Below are 23,507 nucleotides of genomic sequence, written 5' to 3'. Positions count from 1 at the left end.
ACTGAGCCTGCATACACACAAACATTTTATTTTAAAAGTTAACACTAAAGAAAAAATATGTATTTGTTATTTTTCCTGTATTTAGAGGAGGAAGTGATTTCACTATAATAGCAGATATTTGCAGACCAGGCTTTTAAGAAGAGCACTGAATAAGCAAAGGATAAAAAATTAAACCTATTATTTCTTTAATAATGATTTGATTGATATTCCACCAGCAGCCCTGAATGCTTAACTGAAATCCTTCATTTTAGTATAGGGAGAACTGAAATGAACCAACTTACGTAATGCACGGTGCCACACCATCTCCTTGAGAAACACACTGCTCTGTTTCTTCTAATTGTGGGCATTCACTTTCACTGCCGATGGGGAGCTGTTTAATGGTCCGTGATCTTGTACGATTCCCTTTCGGGGTTGTCATGTCAAAGCAGGTCTTGGAGCAGGGGGTCCATTCTGACCACTCTGACACCTGGCACTCCTTCGTGATCACACAGGACTGGAACGTAATGGGCAACTTGTCTTGTTTGCAGAAGCTGTAATAGCAGACCATTACAATTTTCAGCACCCATATACACAGTCATGAACTTCTACAGAAAAATGAAGTCCGTTGCAACATGCAAAGTCAGTAAACATTTGTAAAGCTGTTGAGTTCCACTCCATGTGTATGTGATCCCAAAAGCTCAGGCAAAAGGGCTTTTGGTTAAAGTGACTCAAACCGGATACATAAGATTTGCTATAGTTAGAAATGATGAGTATTGCCATGTCTGTGATCAAAATTAAAATATAAATCTTCATACATATATAGAAGTACAAAAGAGGAAATACATCAATATTTCACCACTTATCTTTTATTTTTATGTATACTCAATTCTTTTTCTTGGAACAAAAAGGAAGTGAAGGCTCAATAACAGAGATAGCTATACAATATTTTTGAAGAGAACCAAGTGCTCAATGTCATCTTCTCCTCGTTTCCAGACTACAAATTGCTTAAAAATGCAATGTCAGATATATTGAATACTTGATCACTAATAATTTGCTTTTTTTAACAGCTGGTATATTGCCACAGTGATGCCTCACTGTTTAAAAGGGGAATGATCTCTCCCTTAAAATAGAGCCTTTCCTGCTACAGTGAATCCATAGCCTTAATTTCCTGTTCCTCGTGAAGGCCATCGTATAATTTCCATTCTCCATCTGATTGCTTCATTCACATATTACATAGGTTGTCAGCAAGATTTTCTCCTTTTAATGCCTCTGCATTTTTAAATGTTATATTCTAACTAAACCCCAACATTTCTACTTTAAAGCTTGATTCACAATAAGAAAATGAGCAATAGAGAAGCTAAACTACAATTAAAGTGATCATAACTTTAACTTCTTAATTATAATTACAATGCTAATATATTTATCATGTCTGTTTTGGAATAAAATTCTGTCTTCTGAAGTAGTTAAACAGGCAGGAAAAAGATTTATTGGCACTGCAGATGGCACAAGGAAACGCTCTGTTCGGTACCAGTCCTATAAATAACACAACAAAGGCTCATTTTTTTTCCTTTTAATAGAATACAAAATAATGCAGAATAATGAATATTTACAACTTTGCTGTTGTACAAAATTGTGCCCTACCCATATATCCAACATCATCTTGAACTGCCATTAACAAAATTTTGTAATACTAGAACTAGGGATACTTGATGAGACTAATAGGAGATTTAAAAACCACAATAAATGAAAGTACTTCTATACACAAGAGGCAGAGCAATTCTACATCTTGCTAACAGAAGATCCAGGTTATGGAAACAGATGGTGTCAGCAGGTTCAGAAAGAGGTTGGACAAATTTGTGGGTGATAGGTCTATATATGGATACTAAAATGACTAGGCAATGATATACTAGCCACCGTCCCTAATACATTGACTTTGGATACTGGAGAAATACAAAAAGAATGGACTGCAAAAGGCAGCCAGGCCTCATGTGCTTGGTCTTTAAATAGCATCTCCCTTTGCCACTGCTGGAGACAATAGGCTGGAGACACTGCTGGGCTTGACAGACCATAGGGGATTACTCAGTAAGGGATTTATTATGTTCTTATTGTGTGAAAGGCAGGGGGGACAAAACCTAACACATTATAGACAACATTTATTCTGCTTAAGGATGGAAACTACACCCTGTTTGGGGTGAAAGACACTCAAAGCTTTTGAGAAAATTATTCTTTAATAATGGACTTTTTTCACCTTCATGTAGTCCCATCTGGCATAGGACTACAGTACTGTAAAATTCAATATAGCAATTTCTGTGCTTTTAACAAAACATATAGACTCATTTATCCCTCAAAGACACATCTTAATGACTGGAGAAAAGATCTATTCCTTATAGATTCTGACACGGGCAGTATTTGCAAATCCTTCTGGAGAACAGATCCCAAGTTCCTTTCCAACGTGACTCCTCTGAGAGCAAACCTACCCTCTTCACTTGTACTGTGACTGGGGCTGAGTGTAATTATAGACACATATTGCCAGGGAACATGCACAAAATTGCCTCCACAAAGTAGCTTTGGTGCGGAGTGAAGAGATCAGTGACGTATAATACTGCATGGGCTTTGCATCTGCTTCAAAACTTATTTGGGAGAGGTGTTATATGAGAAAGACTAATATTCATTCTCAGAAGTTGTTTTACTAAATAAATAAATAATCTTTCTTCACTGAAGCTACCTTCAGCCTGCCTGTATCCCCTAACTGTCACAAACCCTAAAGGTGTCCCTGGCTGTGATTCCTACACAGCTTCATGCAGAGATTGTTTGCTTCCCTGATAAGGGAAACTTCCACCGCAACACAAAGAGTTGATGCATAGGAGAAATGAGACCTTGAGCTGAAATCAAGCTAAAAAACTAATCCACTTACCAGTTTTTTTAAAAAAATAATATTCTGAGCTAGTTAAATTCAAAAGGAATTTTTATAACAGATTTTTTGAACAAAGTGGAAAAATTTGACAAAACTGAGCCAGTGTACTGAGGAAAAAATAAAAGTTTTCCCATAACCATAATTGAAAAAACCACTTTAACAGAAAGTTGTCAATCAGTCTACCTAAACATTAAGGCCAGACCTGCTAACTAGTGATATTTATTAATTTTTAATGGATATAGTCACTTCCTGAAAGATTACTATAGGTCCCAGGCACTTTTCAGATTCCAAGTGTGAGTAGATCACTCACAAAGAATTCAACACAGGCGCTACTGCAATTTTAGATAACAAATATTGATTTCACAGATCCTTAAACTGTAATTGCTATATATGCAAAAAGACCTCCTGAAACTTCTTGCTTTTCAGTACCCCTGTAATGCTGAATACCATGATGATGAAGTCCCTCTGTGGATCATGATGCAAAATGTTTTTAAAGATTTAGACCTAGATTTGTTCACAGGATTCAGCTGAAGAGTTATTTGGTCAGTGGTATAGATTCAGCAGGCTGGTACCTTCCACTTCAAGTTCATTTTATTTTCTATAAAAAGCTGTTGTTGGTATAGCTTATATAATTAAAATGGTCATTTAATCTTGTTTGTTATTAATTATTTTCATATCTGGGTATGAAGAGGACCCAAACAGAATTGTACCATGCTACTAACCCCCATGTTTATTTATGATCCTTGATAGAAGTAAAGCAATAGAATTAAAGCATGCCTCACTTCAAATATTTACTTATATAATTAATCAATTTTAAATTAAATATAAAACAATTAAGTTCTTAAGTTCGTGCAACCAGAACATATATATTATTAGGGAGACAAACAAGAGGCTTAGTGAGTTATCCATTTATTTTCTTTCTTTCTTATTAAAACCATGCACCACTTGCAGCATTACGTAAATACTGACAAGTAACTGATTTTGTTGTAAGTCACCAGCAAACAATCTCTTTACTGTTACACACACTGTCATTATTTTTGTGAGGGGGAAGAGACAGTTACAGTTAGCAAAAGAAGTGTCAGACAAGCAAATTAGCTGCTGTTTCTTCTTTTAACACTTGGTTTTCTTTGAACATGTTCAAGAAACTGTGAGAGCTAATTGCAAATGGCCAATATCAAGAGTTTTTCTTCATGTTGCAGACAGCAGAAAATGATGTGTTGCATTCTAGATCAAGTAGGGACTAGGGAAGCATCACATTTAAACTCTCAGTATCACAAATCTCTCTAAAGAAGACCCAGTTAAAACTCTTTAGTTGAGTAAATTATTATGGAAGTGCTTCAATCTCTTTGAAGATAATAGAGTCATCTGCTTCCAGAGCAGATGACAAAGCCTTTCTCTCGCTACCACCTTTACCTGTCCCAAGTGCATTTATACCTATTACCTGCAACTAAACTAATCTGCATTTAATTTCATGTTGCATCTCTGCATATCCCCCTTTCCCAGGAAATTTGGGAACAATGAATTTGATCTTCATAAGTCCCCTTTCATTTTTCAAAGATCTTTTTTCTTCTTTTTTTTATTCTTGACACCTTTAAAATATTTGCAGAAGACTTTCAAACTTTATCTTACCAAGAGAAACAGATGTTTCTCATAGCTTTCAGTGCAGATGACTATATAGAGACTGGTATTCATTATTAAACTTGCCAATACTGTACTGTATAAAAATATTAACTCTCAAAAATACATGTACCATTTAAAAAGTTCAATATATGAAAGATGATCTTAAGGCTTATCAGAGACTAGGTTCATTGCACCCACGAGATCCTCTAAGGGTGGAATGGATTTGCTGAACATGCCTCCTACTGTGGCATGTTTCAAAAGGGGCCACAGGGACCAGCCTGGTCTTTATTATTCTCTTCCACTGCATTTAAAGAGATGGAGCGACGATATTCAGATTGGGAAAAGGGGGTCCTCTCCCTCACTAGAGCAGTTAAAGAGGCTGAAATGCTGCGTACTTCACAGGATGTTATAGTACAGGGTCCTTTCCCTCTCTTAAATTCAATCTTCAATGGGTCACCTCCTCCAGAGGGAGTAGCCCAAAAGGCCACAGTTAGAAAATGGTATGCATACCTAGAAAGAATAAGCCAACTGCTCCCACTAAAGGAGGGTCCGACTAAGGTTTTCAAACTACAGCAACATGTAAACCCTGATCCAGCCTTGCTGTGTCAACCGCATAAACCTTCTCTGATTGAGGAGACACCCAAATTCATGGCAGGCTCAGATATGCAAGGAGTGTGGTTCACAGATGCATCTGCCTGTCGAGTGGGATCAAAATGGCGATACAAAGCAGGGGCGCTGGAGATCGGTACTGGGAAGACAGTCGAAGAAGAGGGTGAAGGTAGTGCCCAAGTAGGAGAGCTACAGGCTTTATTACTGGCCATAGAGAATGGTTCTACCATCGTCTATACTGACTTTTACACAACCTTTAAGGATGCTACAGAGTGGATATGTCAGTGGGAATCTAGTAAGTGGGAAGTAGGTCATGCAAAAGTGTGGAGGACAGAGGACTGGCAACATCTCCTGGCAATAGGGAGATCCTGACCTTTAAAGGTGGGATGGGTGAAGGGACATGCTTGGGATGGAACCCCAGCTGCGAGATGGAATCAGCACATGAACCACCTGGCCCAAATCAGGATGGTCACTGGTGAGAAGGAAGATTAGGATAGACTAGCAGAATGGTTGCATATCAAATGAAGCCACTCAGGGAAAGCAGATCTTTATTACAAATGCCAATCTTGGGGTTGGCCAGTGTCTATGAAAACCTGTGAAGCAATTCTTACAGCTTGCCTGCAATGCCGAATAAGGCTTAAAGCTAATCACCCAAACCAAGCTCCGGCCCAGCATATCAGACAAGGCAAGGCTCTTTGGAGCATGTGGCAGGTTTATTACATTGGTCTTCTGAGACCATCTCATGGGAGTGGAAAGACTCACCACATCAGTGCCTGGTGGATAATACTGGACTTCTAACCCTGTGACCCGGTTTTAAGACCGAGGCCTAGTTTGTGCTTTTTTACAGGACCGTGAAGGAACGAGTCATTCCAGTCCTTTTGCTGACAGTGATGATGGTGACAGGCATGGATGGTGAAGATCTGGATGATAATGTCGTGGCAAAATGATGGACATTAATATATCGCGAGTCCTTGACCTTGCATGAGAGCAATGTAACAATTACAGTTGGAGGTTCAGATTGGATGGGGGACAAGGTTATACTGATGTTGTTTATAGTTGGTCACTAGGTGCAGTAAATGCTAGTTCAGTATGAGACACCAGATATGACTATATCCTCCAACTAACCCATGGGATCACGGGGTGGAGTTGGAATGGTACCACTCTATGCCCTGAAATTCCATGGGGCAACTGTATGGTACTCGAGGAACTTCGATAGAACACCCTAGAACTGAGTTTCCAGCTATCAACCTTAGCCAATGCTACATCTAACAGTTTGGGGACTCTCAAACAATCGGTTATAACATATCGGTAAAACGACTATCAAAAAATTGGGCTGTATTGGATTAGATGCCCAAGAAAGAGAAGAGCATATGTAAAGTTTTGAACATGTCAATGGACAACTGCTGTGTTCACTCCAAGTGTGTCAATGCGGCTTCGAGGCTAAATCAACGAGAGAATACGGCAAGACACTCAGAGGCAATTGCTTCTGCACCAGGGACCAACTGGTTGGGAAAAGTTTTGATATGTTCAGATTTTCTTTCACGGGGTAGGCGACCAGCCTTCTCTAATCTTTAATAATGCTTGTAGTTATGATTACTGTAATCTATATTGCAATAAGTTCTATTAAATACTTGGTAGTGAAGCCTGTACTAATGGTTAAGTATACTCCTTTAAACTGTCCATACACTGAATATTCCTGTGTTCGATATTCCACTTTAGTTCTAGACCAAAGGGAACAATGACCCACAATGAGCGTCAAACTCGCCAAACTGCCCCCCCTTTTAACTTTGGAGGCAAGAAGTGACTGTACCACCACTCCAGGGAAACCAGTCGAATCATGACTGTGGTCACGGGGTGGATTGTGGCAGTACATCCACCCCCCTCCCCCCCCATCCTGCAGGCAGGAAACGAAACTTCTCCAGCAAGGGAGAAGGGGAAGGAAACCCTGGAGGCTGCAGGTTGACATTTGAACTGGCCAACTGAGATGCGCCAGGTACACCAAGGTGACCATCCTAGCCAATAGAATTAAATGACCACAGGTCAGATTGGACAGGGGTATAAACAGGGTCCTGCCGGAGGACATGTTGGAACCAGTCCTCCTCAGAGCAGCGGGTCTGCAGCCGCCCACTCTCTCTCGGGTCGGGGTACCGCCTGAGGTAACTCCTCGGGGGAGAGAGCCCTCAGCTTTTAGGGGAGTGATACGCGCGTTTTGAGCCACCACTTTAAATCTTGGGGATTCTTAAGTCGGCCGTGTAGTAGTAATTCTCTTTACATCATTGAGCCTGTGGTGTTATAAAATGTTACCGGACTTCTAACTAGCTTTTGCTGAAGAATAGATCTGAGTTTTACCACCTGTTGGATTTGGTTAGTCGTGCATCCGTAACATTTTAAATTGGCGTAGTTGGCAGGATGGTGTTAATGGAGGAATTATTACGGAGGCATGGCTGCAGCCCTTCTCGCCCAGGTCTGGACTGGGCGAAGGAGAAGTGGTCCGACCCGGCAGCAGTCGTGGAGAGAGCAGAACTGTGCCACGGAACCTGTCGAGACAGCAAAGGCAGCGTGTGTGCCCTCCTGGGCGCCTGCTTGATTTAAACACAGAACCGAAAGAGTGATTCTGCTAAAAGGCAAGGGGAAATAGATTGTCTGAAGGTGGAATTGGAGAAAAGGGACTTGCGGGCCCTCATTGAAACAGAAGGGCACGCGGGTCCACACGGTGGGAGCCCCCGGAGCACTGTTTGCACGGCCCCTTGGACAGGACCCGAACTCAGCGAGTTGCAAGCTAATTTTTCGCGCAAGCCAGGTGAAACCAAAACCGAGTATTTGTGGAGAGTTTCTTTAACGGGGGGGGGGGGGGGGGGGGGGGGGGATGATCGGATACCGTTGAGTGATGGCAAAGAGAGAGGTTACTGGGGACCGGGAGTGTTTCTGAGTGCTGGACCGGCAGGTGATCAGTCGATAACGTCCCGAGTAGCCTACTGGGCTGGGGGGGGGTGGACCCCCAAGGAGAGAGGGGAACCTGTTATTATCCGGGAAAAGGGACTGCCGGAGTTAACGGAGGGCAGCAGGAAGGTCCGCCCAGCCGGTTGCAAACCCCGCCCCGAGCGGTCTCGAACTCGCGGCCGGTCGGGTCGGAGCTACGATGCCGGCAGGGACGCTCTCTGGCGGGGGGCAGCGGCACTGGGGGCAGCCCGGGCCGTGGCGCACGGGCGGTCCGCCGGCGGTCCGGGAGTGGGATTGCTGGACGGGAAAGCTGGGGACCAAAGGGAGCAACCCCGCCTCCTCGGGAAGAGAAACGGGACCCTTTCGCGGCACTGACAGAAGAACGGGAAGGGCTAAAAACCGAGAAGCTGCGGTTTGGGGTTCAGGCCGCCCAGTCCGCATGGTGAATACCTGCCAATGGTCTTCTGATAAGGAGCCTTATCTACTCATTCCTGTGGGCCCTAAACAGATAAGTTTGGAATTCTTAAACGATACAGGTGCCCAAATTAGTGTTTTAAATGATATACAAGCTAGTGAGCTGGGAATTAGGCCATCAAGAAAGGCTACAAACATTAGAGGAGTAACAGGGGCGACAGAAAAATGCCCCATAGCTCGAACCCAACTTTGGCTAGCCGGGGAAAAAAGAATGACAGCTGTGGAAGTGGCTTTAAGCCCCTGTGATGGAAATATACTGGGATTTGATGAGCTGGCAGGCAGACAGTGGTATCTACCCAATGGTAGGGTGTGGAGCTTCGGGGGCAGGGAGGCAGAGGCTATTGATGTGAGAACATTGCTCCTGCGCTACTGCAATCTAAGGTAACCCGTGTCCCTCAATACCCACTTCCAGCCATGGCCAAACAGAGCATTTCGGAAGTAATTAATGATCTGGAGAAAAGGGAGATCATCAGTTGCACACATTCTCCTTATAATTCTCCTGTTTGGCCAGTCTGTAAATCAGGTGGAAGGTGGCGACTGACAATTGATTATAAAAGATTGAACAGTAATACCCCACCATTAACTTCTGCCATCCCAAGTATTACACCAGTGATTGCCCACCCTCTCTATAACTTGTTCCAAAAAAACCAGAAAATGGGATTGGACTTTGCAACATACGGAAGCCCTTAACGCTCTGAAAGATGAACTAAGAAGGTTGGTCACATTTCCTTTAAATGTCTGATCCAAGATACTGCACAGATTGATTCTTAATCAAAACCTGGGAATGTCTCTGTTACACAAAATAGTGTCTTCTGGGTTTGGTACCTAATGTTACAGATTTGATCTCCACAAAAAAATTTAAAGCAAAGCTTAATTTCACGTAAATCACTCTGCACTTTCTGATGGATTTGTGCATCTGATTTAGTTACCCAAAGTTGGATGAATCTTCTCACAGGAAAAAAAGCAAATGCGCAGGTAACAGGTCAGAAGATGAAACAGACAGTTAACATTCACTTCATGATACCACCCAAACCACTAGAAGTTCTGCATCAAACATCTCCATGCTCTGTGTACTTTCAGTAACATCCAAGCACAAACTATATGCAAATTTAGCCATTCAAAAAATGCAAGGAGTGCACAAATAAGTCCTCCCTATCAACCCATATAGCCTATATACTTCCGTCCAGATAACTGCTTGGGAAGCTCAATGTACATAAGTTGCATTAAAGTGTTGTTATAGGTCAACAGAGCAGACTGCATACAAAAAGCAGTAGCATAGGAGTAACGTAAAGTCTGCAGGAACTTGCTCGCAGTTCAGTGAATACATTCAAAGTACAGTATCCTAAGTGTCTTTCTTTTGGCAGGGAAGAGGGGCATTATACAATTTGAAGTAAGGCTGTCATTTGAGAAAGTACCATTTCAGACAATAGATAGATACACTGGAGAACTGAAGCTTAAGATATATAAGCACGTAGGTGACATAGTGGAAAAAGAAGGCAATCCCAAGCAAAACAAAACATCACAGGGGATGAATGAGCCCTATTGCTATTTAGCCAACATCACACCTATTCCTGACTTCAAAGACTTGGATTAGATAAATGAACTAAAGAAAAAGGCAGTGTTGGTTCAAAGGGCAAAATACAGAACATAATTGCTGCTCAACCTCTTTTGGGGATGTGTGGTCAGGAATTTGTGTCTACTCACGTTCTGTAGCCTCGTTTTTGCTCTTACAGCAATAAATAAAAACTAAATATCACTTTGAATTGGAAGGTTCCCCCTGGGGATTTCAAAGTAATTTATGGGATAATTAAGGCTACAGAAACATAGAGAATGAAGCTTGAGGCATAAGCCTGAAGCGAATTGCACTATAGTACCTGTGTACAAATGAGCAAGCTGTGCAGTTGAAAGCAGACTCTTCAGTGGAAGATAAGCTTTTAAAAGTGTGATAAAATTAGATTAGTCAAGAGATAAAATAATTCTTTCTAAGGTACCCTAAATTTCTATTAGAGAGTGAATCATGCTTTTATAATTTTTTAAAAGCAGGACAAATTCATTTTATATGCCAATGACCTGTTTGAGTGTCTGTAATCTCAGTCTCAAATTTATCTGTGAAGTTGTGTAGAAAAGTCATGGAAGAGACCATTGGAATTTCCTCCTCTAACAGCTCAACTAGGAAATTCTTTTATTTTTTTTTAATTATTTTTATTTTTTCCAACAGATAAAGCCATGCATACTGCAGGCATAAAGCCAAATGCATGGTAATGCATGACCATAGGACTGATCTTTAAATTTATGCAGAATGAATAGGAAAAATAAATAGGTTTTAAGGAAGGCAGTAGGACTCATTTTACTCCATGAGCTACACATAAATTTCTTGTACAACTAAGAGATTTTCTACTTTTGCTGGTGTTTCCTCCATACCATATTGGACTGATAACTAGAAAGAAGAGTTAATGAGAAAAGACGAATGGCAGCATGAGAATGGCTGAGTGACTCTAACTAATAATCCATGCAGTCTGATACCTGCCTTGGCAGTGGCAAATGGAGGACAAAAATGGAAAGATAGCAAGTGTTTTGTCAAACTTTCCCAACATACCCTCTGGTTTTCCAGCAAACTGTGGCTTAAAGACTTTCTGAACACAAGTTGTATCTTTGCACTGAAGAGCCCTTTATAGAGTTTTCCTCCATGAATTAGTGTAAATGCTTTCTGAACCCAGATAAGATTTTTGGCATCTACATCATCTTGGAAACAATGAGTTACCTTTTTTACTCACCAATAACTGTGGATTTTTGCTTTAAAATTGCTCTGTTAATTTAATTTTCTGGCTTCAGGCCTTGCATAACCATACTCTATTCACTTTCTCTGTAGCATTTGTGAGCTTAGAGACTCTATAAGTTCTTTCCTCGACTGTCTATTTATATGTTATATGGTTATTTGTTTACGTTGTTATATGGTCCAAGGGTTCTCTTTCACTTAGTCTCATTTTATTTGAACAGAGTTATATCCTGCAGTTACAGATCCCTTCTACTGCATGTGCAACTTTGAGATGTAAAACCGGCCTGGATTTGAGGGCTGTTCAAGATTCATTCTGAGGATGCTCCCAAAATATCTGCACGTTACTATATCTGGACAATCTATAAGTTAATGGAAATACGAATCCACATATCCAATGTATTAAGGAGACATCATTCTGAAGATCAGTTTGGTGCTTTTCTCAATACAGCTGCTCTTCATGTTCAAATGTAATAGAGCTCCAATGTGAGATTTGCAATTTAAAGCTAAAATTGTACAGTGGAGAACATGGCCTTTACAACAAATTCAATTCATTTACCCAGTGGTGATATTTAACAAGAACTATTATTTACTGGTTTTACCTATAATGCAAAGTAATAGAGCCCAACTGACAAGGTTAATGCAAGGCAAATAGTCTTTTCAATAATTTTTGTCTGCATTATTTTGCCATATTTTCTCTGTTCCTTCACAGTTATCATTCAGCCTTGGTTTTCTTTAATGACATTTTCACAGCTATTATTCCTTATTTTCATTCACTGTATACATTCTCCTGGAATTCTGGTATATTTATTTTTTTCTCTAACTGATTTCCCATTTGATTACATACCGAGATTTCCATTGTTCTGGAATGAATAACATGGCTATGGTTCAGGAGGGAGACCGATGCCAATATCAACTTTTGGCACTCACTGGAAACAAAAGCCATGGGTTAGAGCTGGACTGAAAAGGACTTAAGTGGAATTTTACCTGTAAATTGAAAATTGTGATCTTTCAAGCCTGGATCAGTATTTGATGTGGTAGTGGATAATGTCCACAGGCTCTTTGCTGCTGTGGCTCTAAAGTTCCCTGTAAGTGCACCTACACATCTGCCTAGGCTGCTCCAGTCCTGGCATGGCTGACCTACCCTCAGCCCTGGTGTAGAAAGCAGACACCCCTATATCTTACCATCCTCATGAGAGCTCAGCACAGTAGGCATTATTAAGAGACGTTCAACAGACATCTACAATGTCAGACACCACACAGAAAAAACTAGGAAGAAATGGTGTTCTTCCTCCCCTTGCCTCTCTCATCCTATATAGTATCACAGGGATTAGCTATCACATGCCCTTCGTGATCAGGAAGGGCTGTGGGTCAGAATCTGCTCTGTCTGCTGAGGAGTTCAACCCCAGCACCTTTGGGGAAGGAACTATAATTCTTTTTTGAAGAAGGCTACTCCACTTTCAGCAAAAAATACAAGCTCTGCTTGTATTCCAAACCAAAACCCCAGCAACATAATATAATTATGTTTTGAACACCCAAGATTGAATGAATGAATTAATTAAAAACTTGAGAGGAGTGAAGACGACATAACCAAAAGATAGGCTAACTGCCTGGAAGAAACCCATACTGAGTATGATATGAGGAAGTTCAGGAGAAAAAGGGAGCTGCTTCTGAAGGTTTTAGATCAAAGCATAATCAACAAGCTAAAGAAATCCAGAATCCTTTAACAGGTTTTTAAGTGGCTTCATCTAAATACTAAAGGAAGAAAAGCAAAGACTAACTGGCAGATAGAAGAAAACACAGAGGGCTCCCTCAGAGCAGAATAATTTAACCATTTCCTGGCCTTGAATGTCCTGCACACCATCAGGCATCTCCCAGAACCAGCTGTATCATCAGGAACCATCAGAGTGTCTCTTGAACTCTTGTTCATCTCCTGAGACATTACATCACTGAATACCATTAGCAAAATGGTTTTCAATCTTTCCCACCAGTGACAAGATGAAAACTATTGACATACAAGCCCATTTGACCAAACTTGTCTGCAGAAAGACTTGGAACAGTGACAAATTGCTTAGAGAACACCAAAACTAGATGTTAGTTTAGCACTTGAAAACAAAAATTACACACACAAATACACAGAAGCAGGCTTGTAGAGGCTGCATTTTTGACTGAAGGGCAAGCTAAAGCTAGGGGAAACTTTTGGAAAAGAATCAGAAAGTAAATTTGTGATTCAAAAAAATAACAATTAAAACCCCCACCAAAACAAACCACTAAGCTGGACAAACAGTGTCCTTGCAAGACATCCTACAGCCATGAATGTACATTTATCCAACTCCCAAAGAATCCTTAAAACAATAAAGAAATTAAAGCAGGATTTGAATACAAGCCATAGTTTACTTTTCTTAGTAGAGAGGATCTCAGTAGCTTGCTTAAAGTTTGCTTAAATCACAGTAGATTGCTAAAAGAAATGTGAGACTGTACAGAACACTTTCCAAAGGCCACATCTGCCTCTTGTAACTGTAACCTCAGAGTGAAGGGGTAAAATGTACCACACCGCTCATTAGCATTGCATCCTAGAAAAGCTCAGGCTTACACTGCTGGGAAATCTGACTACTGATGGGCAGTCCCACAGCCTAGATCCTCACACCCTCTAACAGGACTGCCTCACAGAAATAATCTGATTGGGTCAGAAGGTCAAATCAAGCTTTGAAATATATGTACCCATGTGTGCAATTTTCTACGGCAACCTTGAATGAATCCAGACCTGAACACTGCATGTGTAGGGTCTCCTTCTTGCCCTTTATCTGACCACCATGGAACCTTAAAAGATGCTCTGTATGAATAATAGGAATTTTTGAGTTAACATAAGGAGACAAGAATCAAGCACAACGTCGCAATGTGTTGCAACAAGCTATTTATCTTCTATGCAGTGCTCTCCTCAGAGTTCATACAGCTTTGTTGGATGCACTAATCTCTAAAGCAAAACAATCAAATGAACTCTATGCCATTCTTGGATCAAAGGTATAGCTGGATTTTGAAAGAGATTATGATAAACTCTTCGGTATAAAGAAAATAGTTTATTTTCTCATAAATAAAATTAAATGAAAAAAATAATTCTATTTAATTAGCAGGTACTAGACAGCAGGAATAGTAGAAAGGTGATTTAAATCCAGAGTTTAGATAACCCCCATGAGTTACTCTGAAGATGTAAAATGTAACTTGTAAAGTCTAGTCATCCTTGAGAGTTTCTGTTTATGGTTGGTACACACTTGGTTTTTTTAAAAAAGTTAGTGAAAATACAGTGCCCGTATTTTTTCCTCGTGGCAAGTGTAATGACTATCCCTCATGACATAATCCTGATTCATTTTCCCTACAGCTGCACTGTTTAGTATTAGTCATTTTGTACATTGTTCTGAGAAACTGTTAGTACCTTACAGTATAATGGGCTGTTATAATCACACAAACAATGACGCCACTTTTATTCATTTACAATTCAAGTACTGTCCACCTTAAGTGCTTTTCACAAGACTACTTTCCCATGATCCTTTCACAGCTTTAATTAATTCTGCCAACAAAGATGCACAGCCAAAACAGTTTTGAAAAAAACAAAACCACTCAGGCTTTCTACATTATGGCAGAAAAAAGCCCAGAGATTACAACTACTGTGTCAAGGAAAAATATATCGGCTAATACAGGCAAAGCAACAAGAAGTTCTACTACACCCAAACAAGTGGCAACAACAGCTGTTTTGGGGCTGTTGCAGATACCATAAGTGTCTAAGGAGACAAGAAAGCAGAAGTTTTTAGGGAGAGGTACTATCTTTCACAGTCCAATGATAGTGATATGTATGCATATCCGATGCTATAGATAAATTTAAAATTGGTAGAGCAGGTTATTTGGCCATAATCTACACAGATCACTTACTAAAGCTTTTTTTTTTTTTTTGCAGGGGGGTGTCCCTTTGTCAGTGGGAATTTTTGTTACATAGCATTAATCAGCATTTACTTTGACCCTAACTAACAGTTAGATTCATGGAGTTATCAGCAAAGAAAAATAAACGCAATGCCAAGCTTTTTGAATAAAAATATGCAATATTGAAGTTAAAATTTTTAAAAAAATTACATTACTAATATAATTTGTCTTTCAGATATTATTTTTGATTTGTTCCCTGTATTGATGTCTAGGTTTGACAATATCACTGGTTTCATTTCAGACTTCAGCATTTGGAAAAAAGGTGGTCAGTATTAGGAAGTAGGCTGGACATTTTATTTTCAGTGGGACCACTGAAAGTTAGGCACCCAGCTCTGCCATTCTGGGGATCTGCAAGTGAAGCAGAACTCTGTGACTTCCCATCCCATGCAGTCCTCCACTCCTTGGGGGACAGCATCTCCCAGGAAGATGCTCAGGTCACATGCTGTACGATGACTTTATAAAGCTCATTGCGAAAACAGGGGCATACTCTATGTCCCAGACTATGCTCAGCAGTCACATAACAGAAAGAACAAAATATCTCTAAACAAATAATACATTCTAGTTTGTTCCTTATGGGACTATTTACAGACTATGATATGATACCAATATAAAGATGTCGAAAATTTAGGAAAATATTGCTTGATACATATTCTGAGAGTTTTGTTTATTTCAGCATAGTAAAGTCAATTAACATAAAAATTCTCTGGCAACGAGACAGAAAAGATGCACAGAAGTACAGTGTAGGAGAATCTTTGTTAAATATCTCAGGGCCTAATTCCATTTACCACTGTGCATCTTAATGTCTTACTAAATTAAGGCTAGAAATTAAACATAGCATTCATTCATAGAATTCATTCATTCATTCACAGGATTTATGGCCACTAGAGATTATCAGAACTCGACCCTCATTTCATTACAAGCTATTATATTTTGCTAAGTAAGAACAATTACATGTATTTGAATAAAAAATATATTCTAGAAAGGCATCCGATCTTGATGCTTTGCACAGAAATATATGAATGTCATACCTAAATGACAGAACAACTGTTCACTATATGCAAAGAGTTAAAATATGGTGTGGAGAAAGAAATGGTTCATTGCTGTTGTTTCAATTATTCAGCACAGTGTGTACGTTTCCATCTTAACTCTAGATTTTGGCATGGTATGTCAAATGTATACTAATACTGACAAGCCACTGTCAAAACAGCAGCCTCAGTAAGATGACAGAGCAGGTACTTAGAATAGGAAGGAACACCCAGTGAGTAATATTATGCATATCCACAGAAACTACTGTCTCCACCAAAATCACATTAAAAATCTACAGGATGCTTCTGACTTTCAAATTCATGGAAATTCTAAAAGCACAGTGGAAAATGGTAGGAAAGCAGTATGTTTGCATCCTGTTTCTCTAATAGCATTTCACATTTTTCTTATCCTGAAGCATTTGACAATTACCCTGCAGTTTTTAGTTATCTGGAGGTTTTTCTTCCAAAAGAAAAACCTCTTCTTTCTTCTTTCCAGTTCCCCATTTGTTAATAGCATGTGCTCTAAGTGATTCCAAGTTAATTTATCAAAATGACTGTCTATAGCTCATTATCCAAATATGTGATATTTACAGATGTTCTGTTACTAAACCACTTATGGCTCCTAAACCCTTACAGTGTGGTGAGCTTGTAGGCTTCCTCTACAAAAACAGCTACAGAGCTGCCTTTCCAGTAACATAAAAACCACTTGTAGACATGCATGCTTCCATCTGGTCCTCAAAGAACAAGCTAAAAGTTGCTTATGCTCCTTCACCTCTACAGACTGTCCTCTCTGCATAGCTAGTCCCTCTCCTTCCCACACCTGTCTCCCTGAAGCTATTCCACCTTAGACACTACAACCTTCACACCCATCACCCTTTCTGCCTGTCGCTTCATGGAGCAGCTCAGAGAAGTACAGAGAATCTTCTAAGCAAGGAATGTATTACAGGGTGCAACAAACTGAGCTGCTATGTTATGGGTCTGAATCTCTCTTCCATTTGCTCTCTGACAGCATATACCTCAGCATGACTCACCTGCTTCTCCAAATCAATGACATAAAGAAAGCAACAGGCTTATGCTGTATTTTTTTTTATCCTCTTCCACACAGCCTATAACTTAAAAGGAGAGTGAGAGTCCATAAAGTGGATAGAGGCATTTGTTGCATGATTTGGAAGGTGAGCACTTGGATTAGGAGGTTTCAGGACCTGGAAAGATGAACAAAGTTAAAATGCCATCCTAGAGAAGCACATTCTCTCTCTTTTTCTGCCAATACATCCTGAGTATCACTTGCTCATCGTCCTAAACTCTCAGTTGGACATTCTCTAATTGCTCCATCCCTGGGTATCCAGCTTAAGACTTGTGGCCACTAGTGAATATAGTCGCTGTGATTTAAGCAGTTACAGGTCTATGCAGTAAGCTGAAAAATCAGGCATTATATACCTCAAAGTGGATGCCCAAAATTAGCAAGACATTTGAATAATTTTGGCCCTACTGTCATCTCTCATGTCTCAACTACAATATTGGAATAAATAAAAGCTCAAACTCTCCCAAACTTTAAAGTTAGTAAAGCGCTGCAATGAGACCATTATGGAAATTTCCAAGAGAGTTTAATAAATTACAAAGTGTGGATGTAGTCTGCTAGATATTTCATGAATGCACAGAATCAGTGAGGAGGATGAAAAGAAATAACAAATAATTTCTTTTTGAGAAGGACAGAGGTGAAACAAATGAAACACGACCATATGATCAAATGCGTAAAAGGGCTAAACCAATCCGCCCAGAAACTGGTCAGCATTTCTTAAATTTTGGATGCTTTTCTTTCCCGCCATTATGTTCCACTGCTGTTACTGCATAAGATTATTTCCCAACAAATAATTAAAAGCTCTGAATAGATCTAAAAATTTACCGTTTCTTGAATTCTCACTTCAATTCATCAATAAAGTTCAGCTTCACAAACAGGTCTCTCCCACAAAGGTGCTGCCAAGGGAATATTAACCAGTTCTGGCGACTGCAGCCAAAGAGCTGACGGGGACAGTTTCCTACTTGGTCTCCTCCATTTCTCCCTCCATTCAGACAGGGCTGTTTTGGTCCCAGCTTAAGCAAGATAAAACAAGCCATATCCGAATGATGGAGAAAGAGAAAGGAAATAGTGCAGAAATTCCTGGGGACTTTGTTTGGTTTGGGTTTGTTGGTGTTTTATTAAGTAGGCAGTTATATCCTTGCAGAACTGCTTTAAGGACAGCCCCATTTGCAGCCATTTGAGCTCAATGATTCTTGGCAGTTGCAGGCTGTCCCTGCGCCTGTGGACCAACGGCAATGGGGGAACTTGATGCGCTTTGTCAGTGAATTTCAAAATCTTTGCTAAAGTGCAGAAACATACAGGGCAAGAAGATACTCTCTTTCTGTTCCATGTCCTTACAGTTATAGATGTCTGTGCTTATAACCTGCTCCAGTCCTTCCAGATATCCGATTCTTTTCCCAGTCCAGTGAATTCTCAATAAAGCATCTTAGTAAAGTATGTATGAATTAAACACTGCTACAACAAAATATTTTTTCTTAAGCTTGTACAAAAATGGCTTAAGCATTTTTGGTAAACTTTCCCCCAAAAGTCTGCTCAGGAAGACAATTATGAGGAAATGTTTGAGACCCAATGGTAAAAATTTGGCAAAGCAGATGAAAGCAAAACCAGATTATATATTACAGTAGAAAATTATATGCTTAACATGAAGCACAATCATCACAATTTGTAATAGTGCAAGCAGATTTGTAACTCAAAATGAAATTTTACACATTTTGTGTTTCTCTGCATTGATAGTTTGTTGTCTAACGGCTCTCTGTGAGACCTCAGGCAAAGTCCACTTTCACCAAAAAAAAAAAAAAAAAAAAAAAAAGAAAACATTTCAGAGGATCAGTATTGTCCTTTACACTAACAGCAACACTGTCCAGTATTTGTTAGCTATCCAAAGCAGTCATTTTATAAGTCAGCTTTAATTATGGAATTCTTTCTTCTCCAACAATTCTATTTTTAAAATATTTTCAATGCTCCATAATTTCAGACTAAGGGAAACATAAAGTAAATATAGGCCATGTAACACATACATTATTGCAGAATGAGCAATACAAAATCCAATATTTCATTCTTCACGGGAGACTATGTATTGTTCACTCGGCAATAAAGTGTATAAATTACACTTTGATTTTCTTGTTTCACTTCTCTTTACCATGCCTGGTGTGCTGATGTGTCAAGAGAATTTGCCTTTTTGAAGTTTTGCTGACAGCGTTACAGAACCATTTTCTCTGGAGCACCCTTCTGAAACTTGTTTTTCGAAACCCTTTTTATACTATACCAATTTTGCTACCTCTGCAAAAAATATTACTTGCCTGAGGGTTTTTCTCCTTCTTTCAGTCATGCTGCCAGGGGGCTGATTGTTTCTGATTGTTAAAGTCAAAACTCCCCGAAAATGGACTATTCAAGCTGAAGAGCATTTACACATGAGCACAGCAGGTTTTCCAGTCACCTTACTTGTCTATATTATTTAGTAACACCGTTACTATATGACAGAGCTTATAAAATGCTGCCTGAATTGACAACCTGGGCAGAAAAAATAATTCTATTGCTTGAGATTCTGGAATGCCAATCATAGACTAAAGCATTTGACCACTTAGTGAAGAGTGCAGCATAAATGAAAGAGATGGATATATAGATGACATATACAGATAGGTCTCTAAAAGCCAAAGTATCAGTGCCAGAATTTCTCACGAGTCATTTAACCAAATTTTCTTGTTTACACTATGCAACTGGAAAAAAAGATTCTATGTTAAACTTGATGGGAAGACTGTTAGAAATCCTTTGTGCATTTACAACATAAGATTATACCCATTAGACATCAAAATGTCTACTGCATTGTTTATATCATTTTCTCTTCTGTGAAGAATCACTCCTATGTTTTATTATCTATTGTTTTGCTGCCTCAGGCATGCGGGTTTCATCCATTCCCCTGCTACAGCCTGAAATGTGTGTATATGGTATAATATGCTGAGGTATCAGAAATTAAGACAGCATTACTGATCTGAGTGAATTCAAGAGCAAGTGCAAAGATGAGGAGTAAAGTATGCCATTGACTTCCAATTATACCTTTACTCTCTTTTACCATTTATCAGAACCTCAGCATATGAGTGTCCCTCCTTCGTCTCATATCCCCCCCCCCCCCCTTTTTTTTTTTAATGTGGTAGTCCTGAATTATTTGTTTAACCTTACAAAAACTTGGGAACTTTCAAACCGAGTGGCTGGCTGCTATCTGCTAGGAACTGATATGTTTAATAAATTATTCCCTGTATTTAAAGGATAATGATGTTCCTGGGCTAGGCACAGTGTGAGCTGCATGATGTGAGGGTGGAAAAAGAAGGGGTAAAGGCACCCTCTTCCTGTACCAGCACTGACACAGTGCTGCAGCCAGCACGCGGGACTGCCTGAAAGAACTCATTTTGAGATTCCTTGCGCAGATATTCATCCAAGTGCGGGTCAAAATATGAAAGAACTGTAGAAAACCAGAGCTAGAAGAGACTGCAAAAAACTATGCAGTCAGCCCCTCTTCCCTAACCAAGAGTTACTCAAGGTGTGTCATTACTGACACATGCATTTCTAGCCTATTCTTAAAAACCTTCAAAGATGGAGGTGCCACACATTCCCCAGGCAATCCTTTCCAGAGCTTCACTATTCCCAGTATTGAGAAGCCTAACCGCATTCAGCACTCCTGTAATTGCACCATTATTGCTTTTCCTACACATTCATAATATAGGGAGAATAGTTTGTTCCATTTGTCCTTGTGACAGGTTTTTTACACACTCATAGACACTTCACATCTTCACTTGTATGTCCCTCCTTCCAACTAAACAACCCACATCTTTCAGTTCTTCCCTTAAGCCAGGGACCTCCTATAATTTTCCTCTTTTACTTCTGGATCCTTTTTTGAAAGGAAATATACTAAAAAAAAATAATGATTACTACACTTGAAAAACTACAATATATGGTTTCTGATAGGAAAGGTTGAAGCAATTACAAGTTGTTCTGTGATAGAATGTTTAACTGGCATAACAAAAACTCCAAAGTAAAATACCCTGAAAAAGTTCATAAACACTAACCTAGCAGCAACGGGTGTCAGCCTCATTCAGCAAGATATCTTAGTCATTTCACAGTTGAAGTAAAATTGATTAATCATGTATTGAACTAGAGGGAAGGAAATAGAAAGAATCACATCAAAGACAGAAAAAGGTAGACTAGACTGAAAGAAGATTTTTGAGTTGGACAAAAACATTCTGGGGGACAGGAAGGAAGAAACATGAGCTAGCAAGAGAATGCCAGGTGAAACAAACAAGGAAGATGATACAGTTGCAGAAATGTACCCAGAAGCCTACAGAAAGAGTTATCAGAACATCTACGACTGCCAAAACTCTTGAAAAGTAAAATAATAAATAATTAAAAACAAAAACAAAAACAAACAAACAAACAAACAAAAAACAAAAAAAAAACCCACCACAAAATAAACCCCAGATAGACAGCATAAAGGTGCAGATGAGAAAGAGAAAGAGTAAGTACATGGAAGAAACAAAGAGGTTTCACAGTCACCCTTTCAGGAATTTTGCCACAGGAATCAAGAAGGGCAAACAATATTTCATGCTCTTCTATTTCAAAACAAAAGGTACTGGAAAGAATAGATACTGCCTTCTCATGCAGCATCTTTCTCTCCCTTTTCTACTTTTATTGTGAGTCTGACCCAGCCCAGTTTCCTGTTAGTCTTTGTGCCCAGAGCCTTAGAAGCAGCAACATCATGTCTTCCAAACATGCATGGCTTGTTAGAGAGGAAAAACCTGCCTGAACCCACAGAAACAGAGCAGTCATTGGACAAATATCTTCAAGCTTTTGGGGGAAATCTACTTAGACAAACAGAGGCTAGGGAGTTAGCATAGTTTAACAGTGCACATTTATGTGATGCTTAGCATGGTCACTAGCAAAGTTTGAATGTTTCGTGCTATAGAAACATCTTGAACTTGATGAGGGATGTTCATATTGTAAATAGTGTATGCCCCTTGTACTGAGATTCAGGCTTGTGTAAAATAATACCAGTGTGCACTTATGCATGCTTTACTTTAAAGAGAAAAATAAAGATGTGCAAATTAATAAATAGTTATTACCTCAGAGCGGCAGTTTTCCCATTTCTGTGAGTACATGTGACCTGCCTGGTTTGGTATCCAATTTGTATGTCCCAGTATTTGTTCTCCTGTCTATTCTGTCTGTTTCGATTCCTCTTCTTCTTAATTAACTCACGAGCCTCAGGATCCCGAACTGCCTTTTCCCTGTCCTTCTCTTTGTCTTTGCTCTTCCCTCGTTTCCTTGCTTGCCTTATTTGTCTCGAATGGGGCACTGAGCACGCACTCCAGGGTCCCACATTTAGGCTATACAGGCTTTCTTCAGCAGCGCACGGGCTAGACTGACAGATCTGAAACTCGGTGAGGTTAGGACAAGCAGACCCACCAAACTGTGGTGGAGCCACAACGTGCCGAGTCCGATGCTGAAGCCCGTTGCCGCAGGTCTTGGAGCACTCTGACCAAGGGGCAAATTCGGCCACAATGCAGTCCTGCCGGCATGGGATGAGGCATGCCTGCTCCTGGCGGGGCTTTGGCTCAAAGTACTCACAGATGACATCCTCAGCCGGAACCCCGTTGGACTTCTGGATACAGGTGATGTCCCTTGTCTGGATCCCTTCCTCCCCTCTGAGGCACTCCAGGGGCTTCTCATGGCTGCGGGAGAGGACAGGCCGGCACTGGTTCCAGCTGCCGATCTGCCAGTCGTATAGCTCCTTGTGCCAGTCGCAGACCCGAAAACAGCTCTGCTGGTTGTCTGGACGCTCCAGCTGCTTGCAGTTCGTGGGCAGCGTGGTCCAGCCCTCCACATGGGCGCACCACACCGCTCGCGTCTGGATGCCACCTGGACCACATTCATCTCCCATGCATCTCCCCCATGGACCTGGAAAACAAGAGAAGATGCTAACATTGCACACTTAATATTTCCTCTGCCATGGTGCAGAGGAAAACCAAGCTCACAGAACCAGTTTTGTATTTCCTACATCTCTAAGCAGTTCATTCTTGTAGAAACTCAAACTTGGAAAACAGAAAACAAGTATGGGATTATTCTTCATCTCCTATT

General features: G+C 40.1%; 1 protein-coding gene across 1 annotated transcript in view; it reads right to left on the bottom strand.

The window, feature by feature from the left end:
• THSD7A (thrombospondin type 1 domain containing 7A) overlaps positions 1–23,507 on the bottom strand; it is a 300,146-nt gene that overhangs the window by 118,705 nt on the left and 157,934 nt on the right. Inside the window, exons 4-5 of the mRNA XM_049799255.1 lie at positions 22,496–23,327; positions 282–530 (exon numbers count right to left, since the gene is read on the bottom strand). Of these exons, the coding sequence (XP_049655212.1) occupies positions 282–530; positions 22,496–23,327 (1,081 nt within the window). The remainder of the gene's footprint in view (positions 1–281; positions 531–22,495; positions 23,328–23,507) is intronic.

Source organism: Accipiter gentilis, chromosome 4 (genome assembly GCF_929443795.1).
Source record: "Accipiter gentilis chromosome 4, bAccGen1.1, whole genome shotgun sequence".
Classification (NCBI taxonomy): domain Eukaryota; kingdom Metazoa; phylum Chordata; class Aves; order Accipitriformes; family Accipitridae; genus Astur; species Astur gentilis.
Note: the sequence above shows the minus strand (reverse complement) of the source record. Positions and strands in the feature narration are given on the sequence as shown.